The sequence below is a fragment of the Miniopterus schreibersii genome (genome assembly GCF_964146895.1).
Source record: "Miniopterus schreibersii genome assembly, chromosome: 4".
NCBI classification, from domain to species: Eukaryota; Metazoa; Chordata; class Mammalia; order Chiroptera; family Miniopteridae; genus Miniopterus; species Miniopterus schreibersii.
Genome location: NC_138105.1, coordinates 93,113,856 through 93,139,952, shown reverse-complemented (window position 1 = coordinate 93,139,952; position 26,097 = coordinate 93,113,856). Strand labels below are relative to the sequence as shown.

Here is a 26,097-nt window from a genome sequence, read left to right as displayed (position 1 = left end):
GACTATTCCACGCATCTTTTACCCCCACCTCTGACTCCTTTCCTAGCCCTAAAACTCCCCGAGTTTAGGGAGACCGGGAGGGGTAATTTTCTAGGCAGCTCTTTCGGCTAGCACTAAATAATTCTCATTGTTAAATAACAAGTCACATTCTTGCCCTTATGGAGAAGCCTCCACTCAGCACCTACACATCTGCAATTTCTATCCTGTTTACAAACCTATCGCTCAGAATCTTCTCCCCCCCTCGCCGTGTCCCGGTTCCAGGACGGGTCACTGACGTGTCTCAAACCCTTTCTAGTTTGCTATTATTTTCTGCGCAAATTCGTCCTGATTCCGTTGTCTGGAAAATTTATACCACCGGCCCCCTCAGCTTTAACTCACTTTATTTATGGCCTTAATAACTTATTCCGTCTCTCCCCAAAGTTAAAATTTAATTTGATTCCTGACAAACAACAACAAAACTAAAAAACGTCACTTGAACACTATGCAAAAAAGTTAAGGGTTTTCTGAGCAAAGGGGCTCCGATCGTGAAGGGACAGAAACATTTTGCTCTTGCCTGTTCCCTGCCTTTGCTACTTCACCGCAGTGAAAGGACAGACATCAGGGGCTCAGCAGCTTAAAACCCAATGATTATCCGGCCAGCCCAACGTCTCCCCAGAGGCCTGGAGATTACGCGTGTAATAATCACGCTGGCCCTGCCAAAAGGAAGGCTTAGCGCTTCATTTTATTTATTGCATTTATTGAATGGAGCCATTGCTTGATAGCCCCTGGGAGCATTAGCAAACATGAAAGCAACCACCAAAGGAAAGAAGAAAATATATAAATAACTAAGAGCCGTGCAACTGAAGTTTATAATGTGGAACACGCCGCGCTGGAGTCGGGGGCGTTCTTACACTCAAGTTCAAGTTCACTTCAAGTTCACCGCCTGAACGTAATGGAAACACGGCGTCATTAGCCGAGAACCTAGACGGCCGAGGTCTCCCCCACCCAGGTTCGCTGGCGGAAGGTCAGGCCTTCCGTTTCTTGCGCATGTGTCGAGTCCTGTGACCGCGAGATATTCCTAAATTTTCTCTCTGGTTCTCTATTATTATCGGTTGTATTTTAACACTGTGATGGTTACATATTTGAGACTCCTGTTGATTTCACAAACACTGATGATGAACGTCTTGGAAGATAAGGTGCCTCTGGAGCCTCTACTATCTGCACGATTAGGGGATCAGACCAGAGTTATCGAAATCAAATCTCCGTTTCATTTAGGAGCAGATAAGACTGGGAACCCGGGGCCTTTTGTCCCCATGCCTTTTTTTTATTCCATGAGAACTCACTTTACATTCTTCTATATTAATGTTTCTCTTTCAAATTTTCAAGTATATAAAAAAAATAAAGCTTATGCACAGAATTTGAAATAAGTGTCATTAAGATGGATTTAAAGTTTCATTTGTTTTCTTTCATGTTTTTTTTTTCAATTTTTATTTTGTATTTAAGGAATTAAGACAATATTTTCTTTAGGTTCCATGTAAGTCTTTTCCATAGAGTTTGGCTGGAAAAGCATTCGTCCGCATGCCAACGTCCAAAGGACAGTCCAATATCACTGTATTATTTTTGTAGCCACCTCTGTTCCTATTCTTCCTCCCAACTGGAAGGGCAAAATTATGAGCCCCAGGCTAAAATCACCTGGTGCTTGCAGCAAGCTTTTACGTCTGTTCTAGGCGTTCTGTGTAACTTGTACATGTGGGATGCGGGAGACCAAAGGAGCGGCTCGGAAAACCCGAAGGAAGTTTCCGAGCGGGGCAGAAAGAGAAACCCGCAGCCAGTCTCGGAATGGATCTACTCACGAGGCGCTCGCATGGAAAATTTACTGAGAAGCCACATTTTGAAGAGAGGAAGGAACTCAGCCCCTATGACAAGCGAATGCGACGCGGTTAGCGGTGACAACCTACAGACGTTGTCCCTGGGACTAAGGAAAAGCGTCCTTCCCTCCGAGTTCACGCCTCATGTCTCAGTGAACATGCAGCCGGTACCTGGGTGCTCGAGCCCTTGGAGGAGACAGGAGCCCCGCAGACCTGCCAAGGGGACCGGCCATCTAATAGGATCTGCGCTCCACAAACACACGTTCCACAAACCCATTATGTGCCGAGAGCCGGCTTGTTTCAGAAACGCGTTTTGTGAAATGCAATGGAATTAACCCAACATTTATAGTTCCAGCCTCAAAGTACATTAGGAGAATTATAAATTTCCCAATTGACAACGGATGAAAATGAACACTGCCCTTGTTTGCTTTGGGGGGGGACGGAGCGGACAAGGGAAGCGTCGTTTTTTCAAAGCCTTAACCGAGGCCAGATTTCCTTTTCTGTAAAGCCCGACTCCCCAGCCCATAGCCAAGCTTATTTTGTTTGTCTTTTTTCCTTCCTGGATTTCCAACAAAATAACTGAAACCAGAATTATGCTGGGGAAGGGAAAAAAAAAAATAAAACCTCAAGGATATTTTTAAGTCCCTAAGGTAAAGAAACTGCCTAAGGGAGTCAGGACTACATAGCCCAGATTTTTTATACTGTGTGCCTCTCCGCATTTTTAAGAAGGCAATTAGTTATTCTTGTGTACTAGTGACTGCCCCATTTTCTCCATAACTCGGGTGATACAAAGGGCCTTCGGTGAGCATATATTTTAAGTGGGACATTTATTACCCAAAAAAGGAATGTTTCTAATTTCAAGTCACAGGGAAAGCCCTTTCTGTAGACGCAGTGAAAATTTCGCAGCAGCAGAAACTTGGCCGAGCTGTGCTCAACTCTCACTGCCGTCTCTAACCAAGCCGTCGTTAACCTGAAGACCGAGTTAAAGGACCTGATAGAATAACCCGAACCTGAGAGCTTTATCTATTTAAAGAAACCCAAGCCTGCGCAATGCTCATCCGGTGGTCCCGCGGTGAGCCTGAGATGCGGAGCTGCGAGGGCTGATAATTCTGAAACGTCTGTGCCGAAAAGAAAAAAAAAAAAAAATATGGACACACTCATCTGCGTGTTCAGTGTCATAGACTTTCAAGTTACCTGTAGGTCATTTCTGTCCCAGCAGCATTCAGGGGGGACGGCTGGCAGCCGGGAAATTTATTACATGAGTTTGAAGGTTGCATACATATTTCATATTATAGAAAGAGCGGTAGGTTTTTGAGATCTGTCTTTACTTTCTACCGATGCGCAGTTAAACCACAGTACGGATGTTTTTAAGGGAGATTTTAAATAAGCACCGTGAAACTCTCGGCACCCCAAGATCCACACCGTAAAAATGAAATAGGAATATATGGGACCCAACGAAAAACATTCATCTTTACGACCACAGATCCTTAAACTCTGAAATGGAATCGGAGAGCTGCTTTTTCAAAGTATAGATCCTCACTGCTTCCTGTTCAAGGGAGGCATCCCTAAAAGGTTATTGATCTGGTTCTGAGGGACGGGGCGTTGATTATGGAGCAAGCCGCTGCGGGCACACGCGCGAGGGAATTAGCCACGGCGTTGCGTGTGTCCACGCCGTGGGGTGGAGCCCGCGGGGCGACCGTCAATCTATATGATAATCCAGGCCCAGGCTTCCTAAAGTCGGCGATGTGAGAACGCATTGATTTCTCCGCGAGCGAAACAGAAACTGGTCAAAGCACGAGAGCGACAAGTTGACTGAAGCACCACCTGGGCCTGCGGAGTGGCTCGAGCCTCCGGGTGTTGGCTCCAGGAGTTTCTGATGTGACGTGCGCGGTTTCTTATTTCTAGCTCTGGCCCCAAAGGAGAACGGAACATGTCTTAGGCACCTCTTTTTGAATAGGGAAACACTGAACAATGTTAAGAAGAGAAAAGGGAACACATTCTATCTGTGCATTTTAAAATAACCATCTATCACCTAAGCTTGAACTCCGGCTACCACACACCCTCTGCCAGATGCAGGCACTAAAGGCTTGCTTAGGACTTCTAAGGACGTTTTTCTTTATGCCGTTCTGACTGCATTATAACTAGCATTGCAGAAAGAAAAAAAAAAAGAAGACACCGTGTCTAAGGGTTTATTTCCTATTAATACCCAGGGATTTATAGAGACTCTGCTCGGGTGAAGATTGTTCAAATATGATGTTTCAAACAGTGTTGAAAAAAGAGACTACTATTGGCCTACCAAATACATCATTAATTAAAAATTCCCCCATCCCTAAATCCAAGTTTCGGGTAAATCCAAGGCAAGCATTTTTGGCTCCCTTTGTTCATGGAAACGTCCCTTTTATTAGCTGAGTTTTTAAAGATGAGCATCCCTTAGAAAGGGAGGGTGCAGGCTCCGTAGGTACGTATCAATAATTCTCTGCAGGTGGTTCCCGTGAGACTGGTGAGAACACTAACCAAAGAAGATTTGCTAAGATACCTTGTTTAAACTGTTGCTTAAATTCCCGGATTACAGGGGATTTTATTTATTCGATAATCAAACTGCCTCGATTGAAACTGAATCTGACACACAGTGAAGTTGAAAAAGTACATCAGGAAATGAGCCCAACGTATGCCTTTCTGGAAACTGCGAACGGTAATTTCCTTCCGAGGAAGCACCTTGGAGTGTCGAGTGTGCCAAGTGTCAGGATTCTGCGAGAATCCGAACGGAGCCCAGCGCGGGCTTCTCCGGAGAGCACGCCTTCATCGGCCACGTGGGCGAAGGTGTAATTAAGACACATCCCCGGTCCCCACCGTGGAATACATTATTTCAGAATTAAACCTAAATTTAAATGCAACCAAGTGACATCCTTTGGAACGTACGCAACTCGCCCAGGAAGTGATGTATTTTCAACAGTTTTGAGAGGAAGCGATACTTAGTTACGCTGCTGCGTTCCCAACCAGCTGTCCGCCTGCAAATTTCTTTTCCTCTCCTCTTTTTTTTGTAAACGCAAGAAAATACTTAACGCTGCTCTAGCAGACGCTTATAATATTTTATATAAACACCCTTAACTGATCTACTTGCAAACATTTTAGCGGTAATTCCTTTAGCAAATACACACAACGTATCCATCCCAACCCGCAGCGCATTTGAGGTTCTCTTTGTAAATCAACTGTACCTAATGCGATTTCTCTTTTTTAAAAAGATGCCTTTGACTAAACGCAGTGGTGAGGCGCAGAGAAACCCACAAATAAGCACCTTATCTCTTTAATGACTTTCCTGGGCTTCCCTGTATTTACTGCTTAATGATCGGAAGCATTTAATTTTCAAAGTTCCATTAAAGCCCATCTACAAAGCTGACGGATAAGCCAGAGCGATGTGTGATAGAAGATGCGGGGAGGCATTCACCCCCACGGGCACCGAGGGGGAGGCGAGGACACGCCGGAGAGGACACCCTTTTTTGAAGACAAGCCCCTTCCTATTTGTTACTATTAAACTCCGGAGCACCTGTGCCAGGCTTGGTCTTCGATACGGATACGAGGCATTGCCGCCTGGAAACGAAAGCCTCAGATAAGGCAGGATTCTTAAGATGAAAAAAATAAGTAAGCAACGCAGGTTGCCATTTACTGGGAAGGAGAGATCGATACAAAGGCCTAGACACGCGTGGAGAGGGGACGTCCTCTGGGGACAGGCCGGAGCTGACCCGCTCCCTCTTTTGCCACATATCTCCCCTGCTACTCACACCGCCGGACCCCACCCGATGGCCGAGCTGTCACCGCAATGCCACTGGAACGCCCTCTCGTTTCTCGTGCGCCCGAGGTTGGCTGGTTTTATTTCCGCCCAGCTCAGAGCGGGGGACACAGTCAATGTAAAAGGAAATGGACGGTGTTCGACGCCTCTTTATTAACACAGACCCCCCCGCCCCGGCGTGTGCGGGCCCCGGCGCGAGAAGGGGCTTAAGGGCGGCCTACCGTCCTCCTCGTCTGACTTATTGTCGTTGTCGGAGTCGGTCAGCGTGAGGGCCGAGTTCTCGCGGCTGGACAGGCCGGAGCTGCGCCGAGACTTCATCCCTCGTCCCCACAGTCGGATGGCGTGCTCCGGGGACATGCCGCCCTCGGTGTCCGAGTCGGCGTCCGAGCCCGTGCTCAGGGAGTAGCCCTGGTGAAGGATGCCCATGTCGGAGCAGTAGCCGCTGCGGTGCGGGGAGGGCTCGCAGATGCCCAGTTCCGCCAGGGTGAAGTTGGTGCCTAGGGCGACAGGGACAGAGAGGCCCTTAGACGGGGTGACGTGACCTACAAAGTTTCAAATGTGTTCTTACCAAAAGCAGACAGACGCCATTCCCATCCCCGCCCCCAAATAGGCAAGATTTGCCACACAGGACCGGGTCTTGGGCAAGTGAATTGAGGGTAATGGGGTAAATTTGAGAACAAAAAAAAATGGGAGCATCTAAGATTAATTTTAATCCTAGGATGGAATGCTCAGGTTTTATTTAAAAAAATGTTTTTCAGCACTGACCGTGGTCTAGGGAGCACCACCCAGCTGAAAAAGCACTGGGTTTACGGGAATAGCTAATACACACCGAGCGCTTACGTGGCTCCAGGTGTCTTTCCTTTTGCACCGCTTATTTTACGTTTTAAATTTTTAGACTAGCTTCATAATGGTGATAATATCACTGCGATTATTCTGTAAGTAAGGGAACTGAGAAGCAGAGAATTTAAGCGACTTACCCAAGGTCATACATCTAGATTGTAGCAAAATCTGGATCTGATCTTGAGCAGTCTGTCTTCATGTCAAAGAACCTTAATCTTCCAATAAATGAGAGCGGTGGCCAGAGACCTGGGTACCAGCCCCGCTTCCCACCGGTAAGTCTCTCTGTGGCAAGCCTCTTACGCCTTGAGCCTCAAAGTTCTCATCTGTAAAATCTGTGTATTAACCTCTTCAGTTCCTCTTAGGACAGCTGTGTGGCTTATATGGGATACTCTATACCAAACTGGTTTTTGTTTTTTTTTAATGACTTAAATCATTTGTTAATTAAATCAGCATCCTAGGGATGAATAGTCATCAGTTCTTTTGTTTTTAAAGGTTATCCAACAATTTCTCTTTGCTGACACAATTTGAAAGCACAAGTAGGGGTCACCTGTGGGAAGCGCATGTATGCACCTGCGGGGGGGTGGTGCAGGGCTGGGTCCGTGGTTTTATGGGGAGCAGAAGAGAAGAGGCATTTATCGAACACTTACATGTTACCACACGTCAGGCATGAGGCCAGGCAGTTTACAGCTTTATCTCATTTAAATCTTAGCATAGCCCAGCAGTTTAGGGGTTGAACACTTTATAGAGAAGTTCAAGGTGGGTCCAAGTTCACACCTGGGGAAGTGGGAGGTCCAGGATTCACCCCTACTCTGCAGACCCCGAGCTCTTTCTACAATGGCAAACGGTGTCTGTCAATCAAACGCCCACTTGGCCGCATTTTTGCTCAGCGAGTGCTCTGTCTGTGTGCTTCAGTATCCAGCTTCTTCCAAGACGTTTCAAGGTTTCAATGCAAATTACACGGAATCAGGTGGCACACGCCGTTCGTTGACATATAAAGCTGGATTTTCATCGTTAACCAATGTATGGACAATGAAACACTACAGTGAAGAAATGCACTCCTATGCTATGGGCGAAGAAAACCTTATAAGTAACACCGAAGCCACGGGTTTACCCCCTCCATGTATGCTGGATACACGAGAGTCACTGCTTATCACCCAAGTCTGCAAACATGATAAACTTCACCCTCTATGGCAGTCCACATACATGGTATCATTCCTCAGCTTTTATTTTTTTTATTTCTAATTTCTTACTTTTTAAAGTATGTTTTGATTGATTTTAGAGAGACAGGAACCAGCAACCTCTTGCTGCCTGGGCCACACCAGCCGGGCTCTCAGCTTTTATTTTTAAAAAGCGCTGAACAATTGTTTAGATGAATCTAGTGTCGCTTTAATTTGTAACAGACATGTATCTTTATTCTGAGATCTTTTCTTTCTTTATTGCACACTGAACTCCCACAGCCTTATTGGGCCGTGTAAGTGGAACCAAACTCATTTCTGTACGTAACTGTCTTTGCAGAGTGAACCCATTCCCTGGTGAGCTAAGCCAGGCAGACATCCCCGCGGGCCGGGCCGAGTCCCACCGCCTGTGCGGGAGGAGGCCCGTCCTCGCCGCGGTGGGCGCACTGTCCATGCCCGGGCCCGGCTGATCACGCTGTCCCAAGTTCTCCGCCCCAGGCACCCCCTTCCTGTCGTAATCCTTGGCAGTTAGGCATTGCCTCATAACCACACACTAAACTATATACTTCAGCTTCCTGAGTCTAGAAAACTGAAGTTGTTGAGTTAATATATATCCGACACTATAATACTTTTCTCTCTCTATTGTTGCTTTTCTCAATCTTAAGTCAAGAAAAAAAAAGTTGAATATGAGCATTTTTCCATCTTGCCTTTAGAGCTCATGCTTGCTCTGGAGAAGTCATGAAATGTATTGCTTCCTTTCCCTACAATTAATGAAAAAAAGCCAAATTAAACACACATGCTTTACTCCACATGTGGGAAATTTTAACTATAGGACTCCATTGGAAATGGAGAGAGAGTGTGTGTGTGTGTATAATATGCACATATATATATAATAAGGCAACTTTCCTGATGCTTTTCCCACATCTCATTATTTGGAACTTGCTTCAAAGACCTCCTTGGGAAAAGAGAAACATCTATGTGCAGAAAGGAAGCCTCGGTTTGCAGGGCTTCCCACATGCTTTTCAATCTGGGGACTGGAAGTAACAGGCAGGAGGCCTGGGGCATGGGAAGCCGTGTCATAAACACAGGGTCCCTGCTCAGTTATCAAATTTACTTGATGATAAGAAATTAAAATATTATTTTTCTCTTAAAACAAACTTGAGATCATCGTAAGTCTGATAAAACTTGCATGGATTTTTAAGTCACCACAAAGGTCAGAAAAGAAAGAGAACATCTCATGAGTTTCAACTTCAAGCTTACAGCCCTGAAGCCACACGCACGCCACATGGTAGGGAACCGGAGGGACCCCACCGAGTTCACCAGGAAAAGGTAAGCAAGTTCCCACGGGCTGATAGCAAGGCAGGGTTTCCTCTAAAGACAGAATGGTTTCCGCAAACATTTTATCTCCTAACGTCCTCCTTTTCATCTGGCTTGCTGCCTGTTGGTCCCTAACTAACTCAAAGAAAATAAACGTCCTTCTAAATACCTGGGATGGATTTGGGACCGAGCCTTCCCCAAGCCTCCCGGCTTAACCTATGAAACGGGTGAGCCATGTACAGAGGGAAAAAAACCCAAAAAACTGGCCTATTATTTATTGAATAATAAATATTCAACAAATATTTATTGTTCCTGGTGCTATGCTAGGCACCAGGGGTATAACAGGGAGCCTTATAAAAACGCATTCCGTGATGTTTACAGCCTGATCGGAAAGAGGCATTAATCAAAGAAGCCATAAACACAGCGCAGTCTCTGCAGCAATAACCACGACACGGGGGCCGCGGAAGGTCGCCTGGTGGCCCAGCTCGCACCTTCCCCAGCGCACAGCAGCCATTCACCTGGCAGCAGGCTCGCCGCCCTCAGGGCCTCGAATCTGCTCCAGGAGAAGTTTCCATGGTCCCCTCCCTTTGCTCTGACCACACCCGGTTTCCCACCCGTCCCTCGGTGTGAATTTATCTCAGGCGTTTCTCACGCGGTGTGTCCCGGAGCATGAAGCCCCGCGCTCCGCATGTAAATGGTACGGGGAGATTTTAATACCCTGTCCACTCACTGTTTGCATTTACTTTGCTCATTGATGGAAGACTGATTTTGCTTTCATTCACCTTGTATAATTACGTCTTTATTAAGCTCCACGGCGGCTTTGGGTGAAAGAAAGAGACCAGTCATGGTGTAATTCACCAAGCTACAGTTTCTAGTGGAAAGTAGTCAATATTTCATTCCTTCTTTAGTATCTTGCCGACAAAAAGAGGCCCAATATTTTAGTATTCGTGAAACCCATGTTTACCCTTTATCTGCCCCCAATCTCCTTGATATCACTGATGAAAGTAACTGTGGACAGTGTGTCAAACTCATTTCATCCAGGGTACGGGTCTTATGCTATTGCCAATAAACTGCCCAGTGTGGCCCCATATTATGTTATCAAGGTGAGTCAATATTTTTCTAGATGAATAATTACACAGAATCTATGATATTTACATCATGGAATTTTAGTATAATTTAAGGTGACGGGAGAGAATATTATGGCCTAAAATCTATTAGGCGATCAGGATAGCGGAACACAATCTTCAAAAAGAACTCTCTTGACAAATCACTTTTGCTTTAAGTTGTCTTTTCCTTGGTCATAACCTGTATATAATCCAGATTGTCTCCAAAATAAATTTTAGGGAGAAATTCTGCTATAGGTAGCAAGGGTCATCCTTTGGCCAACTGACTGTGCTTGGGGATGCGTCTCTAAGGAAGGATATGTCAGCACATTGTGATCGTGGCTTTATTTTCTAAGTTTTTGTCAACTTCTCACACTTTCAAATAACCTTTAACTAGGAGAAGCACATATGTTGCTAAGTCAGAGTTATCACGTCATGGTAATACCAGGGAATACAAATAGCAATGGAAATGTCAGCATTTGAGCAGGTTTTGTTCTATGAGGGCAGGAAGGTAAAAGCTAACTGTAGTGATGGTGGAGCACCCTACAGAACACTTTACTATCTAAACACTCACTATGCAAGTCCTCTGAACTTCAGAGAAGAGATTTTACACAGGGAAGCGGAAGCTGCTAAATCATGAAAACAGTTGCCAATGATCACTCAGAAAATGAATCCCCACTCCCCCCAACCCCCCTTACTACTAATATCTGTTTTCCTATCAACCACATATCAATGTCTATGTCATCAATTAGTTGCTGAGAACAGAAAGTAATATAGTGCTAATGTGAGATTAAATTATAAAGTTCATGAAGATCCAGATTTCCAGAGAGTCAACAAAAGTGTTGCTAAAAAACACTAGGATCGTAAGCAAGGCCACAGCATCACCAAAATCTAACAGAATTAAGCTATTAAGAGAAAATAGAAATGGATGTTGGCATGATGAGGAATTCTTCAAAAGATAATTTGATGGATTTCTGGTTCCAGACCAAGATGGAATTTCCCTTCTCTCCACTCCTCCCACTAAGTACAGCTAAAACCCATTGATAACACATCTAAAAACCACCGAAAAAGAGTTTCAAAGGAGTTGAGAAGAAGTCAGACGTATTAGGGCCCTGGGGCCTGAGGAGGAACACAGTGATGACTTTCTTGAATTTTACTGTTTCCTCTTATATCCCAGACCTGGGGCAAATTGGAAGCGCCAATGGGAGCAGACAGAGGAAGCCCAAAGTCAAGTCGTCTGGAATAAGAGGTCCGTCTCCCCTCGCCCCCCAGACACCCTTGGGTGGAACCAAAGCAGCCGAGTGGCGAGCCAGTTCCACCCTCGTGCACCGGGAATGGGCCTTCCTGACTCCCCGAGAAAGGTGTCCTTGGAGGCGTGAGAGGATCCTGGACTTGCACCCCCACCAGGGGACGGTGGCACCTCCCCACCCCCACCTTGCTGGTACCAGAGGGGCTGCCTGTTAAGTCTAATTTACCATCACAGGACTCACGGGGGTGCCCCTTCTCCCGTCAACCAGCTGGTACCTGCAGAGTCCTACCCGGGAGTCTGAAAACACAACTGCCCAACAGCAAGACACCACCCCGACCCCGGCCTTGTCAGGGAGCCAAGTGGGGAACAATTTCGCCTCCACCTGCAGTGGGTCCCCCTTTCCCACGGGCTTGGTGTCAGAGGAGGCCTGCTGAAACAGAAGGGTTGAGTGAGACCTGGGCTTTCAAATAATACTGCCAACAACCAAGATACAGGAAAAAATCCCTCATCATACCAGGGACCAGCAAAATATCAACCTGACTGAGAATGATGACTGTTTAAACAAAAAGTTAATGAGAGGCCTTTAGGAAAATTAATGAATCCATCGAATATATATATATATATATATATATATATATATAATATACACACACACAAATTTATTTGCGTGTGTGCACAAAAAATGACCCTCTGTGATCATGCTTGAAAATGCAAATCTAAGGTAAAGGGTGGGATAATGAAGTCATGCAATTTAGCTATAAATGTATATTCTGACCCTCCTCAATTTATACCCTTTTAAATAATTACAGCATAGTTGGAATAATAAGTTATACCCAAAATAAAATAAATTATACTCTTGATAATAAATTTTATTTTTTCAAAATAAAGTTGCCGTGAATTCTTTTTACTTTTGAATATGAAATATTGCTTCCTTTTGAACACTGATTCCTTTCTTTAGTGGACTTTTCTAGGATCATTCATCCGAAGAAAAATAATCTTTTGCAAATACACATTGGTCCCTTTTCTTTAGTGAATGTTACAGTCTACATTTGAAAGTTGGAAACAAATATCTGATACCCACATTTTTCTAACAGGTATTTAAGAAAAGGATAACTATAAAATTATAGTCATTTTTATCACATAAGTGAAGTAATTTTACCTGACGCCTTAAAAATTTTGCAAAATAGAAAGTTATCGAGAAAAATGTGGTAATTATAAGTGATAAAACATAACTTTTACGTTTGTTTGGCTAATCAAACATATCACCAAATTGTTTTCTTATATTTAAATCAATACCTCATATCTAAATTTTGAGCAATTATAAATATGGATGAGCTACAGAAGATAATCAGTCCAAAATAATTACCAACATTACCTAAAATATCATTTTCATAGAAGTCTAAAATCTACATATTTTATTTGCAATGATAACAATTTTGAAAGCCAGAAGGAACTACTTATGAATTCTAATGTTTTATGCTGTGTATACTAAAATTGTTCACATAAACCCTCTCTTAATGCCCTTCTAAAGTTCATCTGATTTTACATATTCAGATATTTTCCCAAATGTTGACAAAAGTGCTCATAAAAAAAAATCCTGTGGCTTAAAACCACAGAGTAGGTGCACATGCATTATCAGTCATGAAAATTTAAGTCAGAAATTTATGTATCAAAAATGCACCTTAAGAATCACAATGTGCATTTAAATGTAGCACCTACAATGTTAATATTTTGGTACTTCCCAACTTGTAGATGAATTCTTTTAATCTCTATCTGAATGTTGGATATGTCACTCTTTTTACAATTGGTAACCAAGCCCTAGCTAGTCTTGCTCAGGGGTTAGAGTGTAGGCCCCTAGGCTGAAGGGTCCTGGATTCGATTCTGGCCAAGGGCACGGACCTCAGTTGCAGGCTCGATCCCCGGCCCCGGGTCGGGGTGCATGTGGGAGGCAACCAATCGATGAGTCTCTCTCACATTGATGTTTCTCTCTCTCTCCCTCCTTCCTTTTCTCCCCCCCACTCTCTGAAAAGCAATGGAAAAAATATCCTCAGGTGAGAATTAAAAAACAACAACAAGAAATTTGTAACTAAAGTCATTCCAATGTAAATAAATAAATCAAGGAGACATCGAAATGGCTAGTGAAGATGGAGAGTGTCCAGCCCCCTAGGTTTCTCTGCGAGTTTTGGGACTTCACAGAGAAAGGTGAAAGTGGCCTTCTCCTCTGAGATGGTGGCATTTCCATGGTCCAGTCTGAACGAAGCCCAACTTGGAAAACCACAAAGCGGGCATGACAGAAGGTTCTGCTGCAAGTGCCCATCAGTAGATGAGCGGATAAAAAAGCTGTGGGACATTTACACCGTGGAATACTATGCAGCTGTAAAGAAGAGGGGTCTCTTACCCTTTGGGACAGCATGGAGGACCTGGAGAGTATTATGCTAAGCGAAACAAGCCAGGCAGAGAAAGACAAACATCACATGATCTCACTTATATGCGGAATCTAAAGAACTTAATAAACTGATGAACAGAATAGATTCAGTGACATAAAAGCATGGACCAGACTGACTAAATCTCAGAGGGAAGGCAGGGGTGGGTGGGTCGGGAGAGATTAATCAAAGAATTCATATGTATATATGCACAACCTGTGCACACAGACAATAGTAGGTATGGGTGGAAGGGGTCAATAGGGAAAAAGGGGGACATCTGTAATATTTTCAACAATAAAGATAATTTTTTTTAAAAAAAAGGTTCTGCTGAGCAGCTTCCAGGTCATACAGAGAAATGAGATGTCCAGTCCCCTGGTTAAGCTGGAGACTCCTTTCTGCTGCTGAAAGTTCCACCAAGATTAAAACTCAGTTCTACTAAAGACAGTACCAATCACTTATCCTACGTGAGAGCATCAGTGGTGGACGTCTGATCGTGTGAGGCTCTGCCTCTCCAAACAATATTTTTAATCAGAAAAAAAGGACAATAGCGAGTTAGTTACATTCGTCTAGCTTTCCTATATTTGAGAACAGTTACTAGATTAGCTTCCTGAGGATTTCCTAGTGTGACAGGCACTGTCCCCAAAGCTTTTATATAGTTTTTCCAATTAATTAGGGCAGCAGCCCTATACAATGGTCACGATATAGCCCAGGGTTAACGTGGGAGTTCCAGGGTCTGTTTTAAAAATACTCATTGACCATATATCCTTAGAATTAAGTCTTTCTGATGAGTCTACATTTACTCATTTATAAAGTGGATGTAAAACACAGCACCCACCTTCAGAGGCTGCTTGTGAGTGTTGATCTAGACGAGGCAGGGAGACGTGCTTAGAACATCGCCTGCCACAGAGAAACCACGCGACAAATGGCAGCTGCTGGAACGGTCATCAGTATACAGACGGAGAGACTTGCTGTGATTTTTGTTAATCTGATCGGACTGTTCACAATTGCCATGCTTTCCTGAGTTGATTTTGAGAGTTTCGGAACAATCCATTTTTCGGGGAATATGCCCATTTGATCCACGTGTACAAATGGATTGGAACAAAGATTTCCAACCGCAAAGGCCTGCGAGGTCCGTAGATTCCGGCTTTATTTTCATTCCCGACAATGTCTACGCCTTCTTGCTTCCAACTGGGTTGGTTTCACCAATGACTGTGTTTGTCTTTCAAAAACCATTTTTTTTTAATCCTTCCTTTATGTGTACAAATTATCCCTGTCTCCTCCTTTCTTTGAGTTCATGCAATCTTTTAAAATATATTGAAGATTTTTTTCTTTATGTCACTGTTGGTCGGCTAGCCTTTGGCTCTGAGCGTTTCAGGCTCTGTGTTTCTCACTAAGGTCCACTTTCACTGCGCCTCCCGACTTCTGATTCATGGTATATTTTCATTATTGTTTAGATCTCAATATTTTCATATTTCTACTGAACCTATTTATTAAGTTTATAAATGTATTTGGATATTTTGTTTATATTTTTGTCTTGTATTTCTAATTTAATTGTATTTGGCAAGAAAGCATAATTGTGTCAGTCTATGTAGTGTTCTATTCTTGCTTGCTATATACTGTGCCTCCAGTTTCTGTGAATTCATAATTTCTTTATTCTAACTATTTCTCTGCCATTGCCTCTTAAATACTTCTATACTCTGTATTTTCTCCGTAATTAAATGAAATACTACCCTTTTCTCTAAATGTCTCTATTATATTTGTAATCTCTTCCTCTGTATCGTCTCTTGCTAATTTCTTTTGGTTATTTTTTTCAGTTGAGTAATTCTTTCTTCAGTTGTGCCTGATCTCATATTTTCTGTATACACTAAACATTTTTTAATTTCAGCAATTATGTATTTCCTTTAAAAACTATTATAGCTTTTTAAGTGTTTCTGTTCAGTGTTTCTATTACTTGCTAATTTGTGTATTATACAGTAGTTAAAAGTATGTATCTGACAAATTATAATGTTTTAGGGCCTTAAAGATCAAAATCGGTTGTTTGTTGATTTGTTTGCTCTTAATTATGAAGGTGTTTTTTTAAATGTACTTAATTTAATTTTAGCTGAGATGGGTTTATTTTAATTTTCAAAAACCAAAGGGGCCTAAATTGAAGATTCCTGTCTCCTGGAAGTTTCGCATTTGTTCTGTCTAGGCCCCGTGGTGCTGTTAACCGCAGGCCTCCTTTCACGTTTCTTGCCTGACGTGGGGACCTCGGTTTCACGGCCCTTTTCCTGCTCAAGGCCTGAGGTCCAGTCTCCCACCTGCAGCTCCGACAGCAGCCCGCCCTCCACAAAGACCTGCTGTGACCTTGCAAATCAATCTTTAGACCTTTATCTTTAGCTTATTTTTAGTTCTTATTTTGTTTTGTTTTAGCTGCTTGGAGATTTACTTACTGTGAGAACTACTCACCTCATATGGCAATTGTGTGTGTGTGTATATAAAACATTCCAGAACAAAGTAAGAAGACAATAAATATTAGTTATGATTATTATGATTATTATTAGAGTATTATTACATTACTAGCAAGTGTAAAACTATAAAATGACTGGCATGATTCCACTTTCCAATTTTGCTACCACTATACAAATGAAATACTTTTTGCAGTTAAGTTGCATATATTTAGATATATTTAATGTTTATTCCATTAAGTGATGTAATATCCTACTTTCTCAAAATAGTACAAAGACTATTTGCTATATCAGTAGAGAAGCTCCCAGCATTAGCTGAAATTCTGATAAAGGCACATGCCATTGGCATTCTCAGCACTCATGAAGGGCTCTGTCTCCATTGTGCGCTTGAAGTTTCGAAAACATTTTGACTCTCCCATCACTGAAGGATTATTCTAGATCTCAGCAGTTAATTAACTCATCCACAGCCTGACAACTAGTGAGATGGATAGATCATAGTCCATCACCAGGTAAATGTATGCATAGCAGAGATTTTGTTTCAGTGACTAATCAGTGTCTACACTGTAACCAAAAATATTTAGGGAGAAATATTAATGACCTACTCTTATTTGTAAATCAATTCCTTAAATCAACTGCTTCGTCACCAATTACTGTGAGGGCTTGGACACTTGTCTAAAGCCATGTTAAGCATCCAGCCACTGAGCTTGCAGAAAACGGCAAGACCAGAGTCTCCTAGTCGCGTTCGCATCCCTGACGCAGACAGAGGGTAACTGGAACGGAGTCGAGGCTTGTCCTCTCCCTCTCCCCCTTGTTTCCTGTGTTCTGAACACATGTCGTAGGCTGCGCACACAGGTACAGCCTTAATTACATTTAGCATCTGGCAGCTGTTGACTTCCAGAGAGTTGTTGAGTCACAAAAACTCAGTGTCAGAAAGAAATTCGGGAGCAGAATGCAGGAGCCTGCACAGTGGGGCGAGAGGATCCTGCGTCATCACAGCCGGAGGCCCTGCCATCAGTGTCGCTGTGCTCGCGGCGAGAGCCGCTGTGACCGATCAGCTTCAGCAGCACCCGAACTTGTCACCGAGAGACATCATTCCCAGCGCGGCTCCAGCCACCACCCAAGGGCCCTAACAAGCATGACCCTCGACAGCTGATGGGTACATTCACCTGTAGGGAGGTAACAGCTTTACAAGAATGTCAGCCCGTCCAGAGGCATCAACCGGTGACTTTCTAAAAACAAGATCTTCACACTATCCACTTAAAACTGTCACCAAAGTTATGGGTGTTAAGTAATTTCGTTCATACGCTGCTTATTTTGGAAGAAGTATGTCTCCTGAGAAACCAACAGCATCTACAAACCTTTGACACTGGCCACATTTTGCCACAAAATGACAATTACGCGAGTAGAGAATTATCAGAAATAAGTCTTAGCCTTAATAGAGATAGATCTCAAAATCCAAGCGTCAAGTTACACAAGCACAATAGGAAAAATACAATGAGTGGGGCACGTTGTTCATAGAGACACATATGCTAATAGGATACATTGAACTGGAAAGATATACAGCAAATTCTTAATAGCAATTAATTCTGGAGATGCAGAGAGAAGAATGCAATGGGGGAGGGGGAGAGTGAAAAAAGCATAGTGAAATATTAACACATGTCAATTCCAAGTGATGAGTATTATGTACTTTATTTTCTGTACTTTTCTTTGATGTAAAGCTGTTTTTTCTAAAATTTAAAATATTGTTAAAATTGAAGCCTTGGACCAGACTATCTCTATTTACACCTTAAAATATTTACAATATCATCATTTTTCTATTAAGTCATGACACTTAAAATGTCCATGTGTATATTTTGAATTAGACGACAAAGGAACACCTTGACTTGCATGTCCCTTTAAGCTCCAGTCAATCAGGATTAAAGTTATGAAGCCAAAGTAAATGCAACCAATGAGTAAATAAAATGTGGTTCATCTAGACAATGAAATATTATTTAGCATTAAAAATAAATGAGCTATGAAACCATGGAAAGATGTGGAGAAACCCTAAGTGCATATTACTAAGTGAAAGAAGCCAGCCTGAAAAGGCTACATGCCATATGATTCCAACTATATGACAACCTGGAAAAGGCAAGAGTGTGGAGACAGTGAAAAGGTCAGGGGTCCACAGGCGTCAGGCAGGGGGACATGACCAGGGAGAGTACAGAGGATTTTTAGGGCAGTGAAAGTACTTTGTATGATATTATAATGATGGATACGTCATGATACATTTGTGTAAACCCACAGAGTGTCCAGCACCAAGAATGAACCCTAATGCCCATTAGAGACTCGGGATGCTTATGGCACGTCAGTGTAGGCTCATGTTGTAACAAACGTCTATCACTGTAGTGGGGGGCTGTTGATAACGGGGAGGCTGTGCAGAGGGGGGGACTGGGGGCATGGGAAACCTGTACACCTTCCGCTCGGTTCTGCCATGAACCTAAAACTGCTCTAAAAAATGCTCTTAATATTTTTTTTAAAAAAGTGAATGCAACCAAATCATTGTGTGATGAATATACTGCCAGAAAACCCACACCCTTCTTGCTGGGAGAAAGGCTCTTTATCTCTGTGCTTAAGAATACTTCAGGAGCCAGTAATGCAGAGTTTCAACCCCTACTCCACCACTTACGGTTTGATCCCGTGCAAGTTAGCTGACCGCCCCCCCCCCCGATTTATATGAACATACAAATAGGCTCATGAGGCTGTAGAGATAAAGTTATCCATGCCAGTGATAGCAGGAAGGCAAAGCATGTGGTGCTGATGGTGGGAGTCGATGAGGGCGTTTGCCTCCGGTTGAGGGTGGGGAGGCGGCGCTGTATAGGTTTAGGGGAGAGGGAATGAAGCTGGCATCCAGAAGGGTGAGGCAATGCATAGGCCAGGCAGTTTAGTACAACTGCAAGCAGAATTAAGGAACCTGAAATTTAATAAACTCCGGAAACTTCTGGGAACAAACTTATTACAATGCACACCTTAGCACTGAGCTCATCCATCATTCACTAGGCCTGCCTTGATTCACATGGAAAAATGAAATTATGGTGACTAGATTCAGTTTTCAAAAACGAGACAATATTAAATGCAATGTAAAAACACTGTTCTTAGAAAGAATAGCTCTTTTGTTAGGGGGGAAAGAGAGCAGTTAGGGTGACGTGTTATATATGGATCAAACTATTCCTTAGGTGTAAATTGTAGCGATGACTTCTGAATCCACAGAAATTAAGCAGTATGTCACAGACTTCCACTTTTCATCAGATGGGGGTACCACCATTAAGACAAGAGATATTTATCTCAAAACACTGAAATTTACATTTTTAGACTCACAAGTGAAGGGAACAAAAAGCCATGTCACTTTCCAGAGGACCAGGGCACCCTTATCCAGCAGGCATAACAGACATAGTCAACTTTCGGGGGCCTATGAAAATGGCTTCATTTCTTTTAAAATCCAATAAAAGTAAACTTTTAGTTTGTAGAAAGTGTTTTAATCTATTTAGTAAAATACTTGTCTTTATACAATTCAGTTGCAAAATAAAATTTTAAATACTTTTTAGGGAGGAGAGAGCAGGTAAAGGGAAAAGTGGCCGGGGCCCGTGAAAGCCATGGTGCAGCTCTGCTTCCTCCATGAAACCCTGACCTGGGTGGAAGGAAAAACCACAAGGAGTCCACCCGCCAACCTCCTCAAAGGATTTTTTTTTTTTTTATCTTTATTGATTTCAGAGAGAGGAAAGGAGAGGGAGAGAGAGAGACAGAAACATCAATGATGAGAGAGTCATTGATCGAGGCCACAACCGGGGCATGTGCCCTGACCGGGAATCGAACCCTGATGGCCTGGATCCCAGGTCGACGCTCAACCGCTGAGCCACGCCCGGCCGGGCATCCTCAAAGGATTTTAAAAAGAAGTGCGGACTGTGCTCTTCTATCGGCCTGGAACACAGAAAGGACATCTCCCCCAACGTAAACACCCATGTCCTGGCTGTTTCAGAGGCCCAGGAAAAGCACCCGGTTTCCCTTCTCAGGTGGCCTGGCAAAGGCTGCCGGTGCTAATGTCGTCCTGCCTCATCTAATTAGCAGAACAACTGTTGAGTCATCGCAGATGAACTCCTTGGTCCTTCCCCATTTCCCCAAAATCTCCTTTGGAATCCAGTGACTCTGCGATCTGTCTCTTCTGTCTGGGATTCAGAAAGCAGGCTTATTGAAGATTGTCAAAGCAATCGGCTTTAGAAGCCCAAGCATCCTTGGAAAGTGCAGGAATTACCTCCCCGAATAGCAGAGAAACAGGGAGGGTCCTGGGCTTCTTTCCAAAGTCACCAGCGCAGCCTGCCTGACAGAGCCGAGAAGGACCGAGCTGCAGCTCTCGGCTTTTTTTTTTTTTCAATCAGGGGTCACTCCCAGTAGCTCACTCCCTCCTTAAAAAGCCACCTTTTCCCAGCAAAACTGCTGCTTCTCTGGAAGGATGGGCAAGGAAATCCAACGGGACACTTGCCCGTCCTCTGCTGAGACACGGCTCTTTGCGGAGGCCTTGCCGGGCGCTCTGGGGACACCATGCACCACCTGCCAGTGCGAGTGAGCCTTCACCCCAGGGGCAGCCTCGCCCTCCTTAAAGCAGCTCTGCTTCCGAGGGGGGCGTTGATTCTGTTTGCGCCCTCGGGGCCCGCAAAGGGACCAAGGGGACATTGCTGCGTGGCTGCCTTAAGTCCCGTGCGGCCCTGTCACAAGGGGTTAGGAGCCTCGTTAATTCAAGTTGTTTAGGGATCAGCAACAGATTATTCCAAACACTTGTGTATCGCTTCAATTTCCTCTCTCTTAGAATTGGCTCCAAATCACTCTCTTGTGTGCTGTCTGCTCAATCTCCATTCGGATAAGAAAATCAGAAGAGCCCTTTCAGAGACCCATCCATCAGCATTAACGGGCACGCACCCCACAAAGCCTGCGCCTGACGCGCCGCCTACCTGGCAGGTTTCAGGCCCCTTTGTGCCTAAGACTCCCCAAGAATCGCTGCCGCTGTGCGGCTCGCAGGGACCCAAGGGCACCCACCGTGCACGCCTCAAGCTGATGAACTCGACTCAGGTCTATGACAGGACTAAAAGGCCTGCTGAGAACTAGCCCGGGATGCAGAGACGGAAAAGCTGCGTCCCCGCCCTGGGGGGTGGGAAGTGAGACAGACACCTAAATATACAATTCCCATATCACATCTTATTGCTGAAAAATTCATTTTCCACTGCTCTTACATGGTGCTGGTGGGAAGGCAGATACCGGGGGAAGGTAATTATATGTCTCTGTTCTCTAGAAAACCTGGTTGGGGGCGCACACATGATCTTGGGTGAGCCCCTTCATTCTCTGAGGCCTCAGTTTCTTTTTAAAATGAAAACATGGGGCCAAGAACAGCTGGCATCCTTCAGTCATTCATTTAACAAACACTTACTGCTTACTACTTATTGTTTGGATCGTACGTGTCAAGCCTAGGTCACAGACACTTTACAGAAATCTCATATAATCCTCAGAACAACACTGGGAAGAAGACAGTAGGCCTCTGGGAAGAACCGGCATCCCTAAGCCACAAAAAGTGCAGCTGGAGTAGCCTTGATTCAAGCGCTTGTCTTTCGGCTCCAAAGCCTGTGTGGGATCTCGCCTGCCATGCTTTGTAGTTAAGTCTAAAGACGTTCAGTTTTAGGCTACTGTGATTATACAGAATTTCTCGGGGAGGGACCAGGCATTTCGGCCACTTGTCCCAACTAGGGTACTGCAGAAAACGGGCGAAACAGGAAAGGAACCCTTTTTATAAGAGGATGGCTTAGGGACTCTTAGATTTTACTTTCTCCCATCTTTTCAAATGAATGAAACAATTTGTAGATTGTCAAAGTGAATTAGGCTTATTTCTTTAAACACCCTTTTTGCTATAAATAAAGGAGCACATACGTATGGAATTCAACATAAAGAAGTCGAGAACTGAGCTTCCCTTGCTCAAGGAAGTAACACTATATGAACCTGACTCTGACTCGACTTGTCCGTCTCCCCGCCCGACACACCAGGTCCTCCCCGGCAACTCTGATCGTGACCATTGTAAAGCCAGATGCCCTGTAGTAGCTGCTCAATAAACAATTGTGGAATTAATTAAGCAAAGATTCACAGGCAGATTAAAAATGGAAAAAAATATACCAGTTTCGTTCATAAAGATTGTATACTTTATACACCCTTTTTCACCTGCTTTTATATATCTAAAAATCCCGATAAAAATTAAACAGCTTTCTGTTTAGGGGTTTTGACATCTCCCCAACCATTCTGAAAATGACATCTTCAAAGAATCAAACATAAAAAGACGAACACCTAGTTCTACCCATTGCCATCGGACGGTCACTCAGACCCAAAGACTTAGCCCACATGAGAAGTGTATGAACCTGTCCGTGTATTTTAATTTCTCTGCATTTTACCTGGTTTCATTTCAAGCAGGACATTATCTGCCCCTCCCTTATTTTTGCACATGACGGAGCCAGGTTGCCTGTGTTACACCGATTTCAAAATGTTCAGGGCCATTTATTCTTTTTCTTTATAGTTCCTATAAAGACACAGCTCCGAGACCTCCAATAACAAAAAGTGTATTTACGTGTTTCTCCCGGCCCGGCCCGGCCCGCGCCGCGGATCAGCCGCCGGAGCGTGGTTTCGGGCGAGGCTCCCTCGTGTTTCTGCGCATTGGCTGATAAACACTTCAAAGGGAACCCGCTCATAAATATGAAATGAAAAGCCGAGGAGTTGTTATGCTCGGCTTTGAGATACAGATCTCTTTATTCCCCTCTGAAGTGGGGTGTGATTGACATAATGAGTCATAGATCCCGTCCAGGGACATGCTGCCTTTACCCCCCTTTTTCTCTGGAGACAGGGAGACTTTAAAGAAACCCACTTCAGAACGTGGTGATCGACAGCTTACTTGCAAAAATAATAAAGTTGGATCCTATATTAAATAACTTATTATTTTGTGTTAACGCTGACTTTGACAACCATGACATATGTCAAAGTTTCACTACACATCCTCTGAAAGCCATGATTAGCTACAACTCGGAGAAAGAGATTGCCAATTTTTTTAAAAAGTGCCATTATATCTTTTGTCATATATATTGTTGCTATGCAGGAGCCTTTGTCTGGCAAGAGAAAGTCGGTACTTGAATTAATTCAGACCAGAAGCCTACAATTCTGTAAGCCAAAAGGCTATACGGGGGGAAAAAGCACAGGCAATGGGGAATTTTTATTGTGGAAAATTCATTTAATAAATAAATGTTTTCCCAAAAAGGGGGACCACACAGCAGAACCTTCTATCAAAAACTGGGTTGAGTGCCCGGCCGGGCGTGGCTCAGCGGTTGAGCGTCGACCTAGGATCCATCCAGGGGATCGGGGTTCGATTCCCGGTCAGGGCACATGCCCGGGTTGCGGGCTGCAGCCGATCAATGACTCTCATCATTGATGTTTCGATATCTCTCTCTCTATCTCCTTTCCTCTCTCTGAAATCAATAAAGATATATTAAAAAACAAAACAAAACAAAACAAAACAACTGGGTTGAAGAACACCTGAACATGGAGATTCGCTTCATTCTTGCTAATAAGTTTTTGGCCATTACCTGCTTGTCTGAAAAGGGTATACGTTTCGAAGAGGTCCCACCGTTTTCTACGAGATCGGATTGTGTACGTTTAAATGACTTACAGAAGCTCAGCAGTTACCAGAAAAGAGCTAAGTGAGCCGGTATGAAGGGCGCTGAGGAGGGGGGCCACCTGTAGAAAACGGGAAGAGAGTCTGAGAAGGCAGCCGGTATTCAGAGCCAGTAGATTTCTGCCACTCAAGGAGGTAGAACCGACACTGCCACGCCTTTCAATTTTTTCTAGAAAAACACAAAATCTAGGTAGTGTGTGTTTTTTTGTTTTTGACCGATTTGGAAATGGAGGCCAAAGAAGTGTAATTCAAAAAAAAGTGCAGTCCAAATAAAATAGGTCTTTGGGCTGCAAGTCTTTAGTCTCTGCTCTAGACTTTCTACAGCAATCGTTTAAATAAGCGTGTATTAATCAAAGAGAACGGAGACAGAATAAGACCTTAAGTCAGAGAATGTTGACAGAGGAGGGAATCCCGAGATCATCTCCTCCAGATCCACCCCTGATCCCCGGGGATCCTGCTGGGAGCCTGCAGGAGGGAGAAGGGCCTGCCTAAAGCTGTCCCTCCCAAAGCCCCCTCCACCAGAGCTGCTCTGCTTTTTCATTTTAATCATGGTTGTGGGCCGGAAGACTTTTGAAAACAGATCATTAGGACATTTTAAAGGGAAGACACCAAGATTTTTGCCACCGATTCTCCCGATACCTAACTGACCCTAGGTTCCAGACCACAAAGTTTCAGGGTCAGATTGTGTCTAATCTGCTGCCTAGAGACTTAGCTTGAGAGAGAATTAACTGTCCACCAAAATTAGCGTTTCCTTTTCCGTGGTAGAGAGCTGCTGATAGACAGTGGCTGCCCAGCAGGACCCACGGCATCTATATCAGGTCGCGGGTCTGGTTCCCGATGGCCGCGTGAAGCGAAAGTGGCCTGTGCCACTTAAACGCCAGAGAGCCTAAAAGACAATCGATCCTGCTCTGTATTCTCGGGCCCTTACGATGCAGGAGATACCGGCAATGACGCATTCAGGACGGCCGTGCCAGCAGGTGAGAGGACCTCGTTCCCAGAGTCCCCGCCTGGAGGACACGCACCTAGTTGTCAGCGACACTGATTCCTGCCCTCAGCACAATAGAAAATTAATTTTTACTGTGGTTGACCCTTTAAGGACACTCGGGCTTCCCTTGTTCCATCAGATAGATTTACCCACAATAACTCAGTCCATGTTGAATTTTGTGAATCTGTGTTTTATAGGAAACATACACAACTATGTGATCCAAAAGATCACACTGACTTCCTACTGAGAGCTCGCTTAAGCCACACCTGCCATGTAGCTGACCTATTCTGTATAAAATGACAGAGGAGAAGGGGGATTCCAGGACCCGCTGCAGGACGTCAACCTGGCCACGGGAGAGCAGGAATTGGCCTTTGCCCCTGCAGCCGCAGAGGCGGGGTGCTGAGGCCTGAAGGCAGACCTCCAGGCCGGGGGTGGGGGCAGCGAGCACACAACTGAGGCCCGGGCTGAGCCCGCGCTGGCGGGGCAGGCCTCCTGCTGAGCTGCGTGGAAGTGCGGTGAAAGCAGAGAAGTGAAGAGGAACAATTTTGAAGGGACACAGAGAATACGTATCAGAAATGGAGTCTCTGGACTCCACGACAGCCTCTGATCCAGCCGTGGGTGTTGAAAACAAAAGTGGTGTTTCTTCCTCCGGCAGCGGCCTATTTAAGACCCAGTGCGCTCCTGTTTGCTTTAACCGAGGCACAGGCGTCCTACCAGACAGGGCGGTGGTTCACCTGGCAGGGCTCAGGCAAGAGACTCATCCAGTGGCTCATCCTCAGGACCAAGACCGCTGACTTTAAAAGCCATTTTGGAAAGATTCATGAAAAAGAAGCATAAAAAGAGGAAATACAAGCCAACAGGAAGACCAAGGGGAAGGCCAAAAGGAAGGGAAAACACTAGGTCACAAATAAATAAGAATCGCCTGAAAGATAAAAGATCTCCGATCCCCTTTTTAGAATCACACAAAGGGAGAAAAAGCTGAAACTCCAAGCAAGCAGCGGCAAGAGCGTTTCTCAACCACCTTGAGAGACTGAAGTATGAATTCCAGCTCCTGGGCTCCCCGGAACAGATGAGAGCTGGTGACGATTTAGAAAGAGAAGACCTTGAGAGCTGTGGATATAAGCACTTGGGTGACCGGGGATCGATCTCCGCTCCTGAGGAGTCAGCGGCTAGGATTAGGGTGCAACAAATCTTGCAC

At 44.3% G+C, this 26,097-nt stretch overlaps 1 protein-coding gene across 1 annotated transcript in view; it reads right to left on the bottom strand.

The window, feature by feature from the left end:
• Window positions 1-1,479: 1,479 nt before the first annotated feature.
• Window positions 1,480-26,097, bottom strand: part of LOC308556049 (teneurin-2-like) — a 339,816-nt gene continuing 315,198 nt past the window's right edge. The window contains exon 4 of the mRNA XM_081135052.1: window positions 1,480-6,131. Within this exon, the coding sequence (XP_080991178.1) occupies window positions 5,788-6,131 (344 nt within the window). The 3' untranslated portion in view covers window positions 1,480-5,787. The remainder of the gene's footprint in view (window positions 6,132-26,097) is intronic.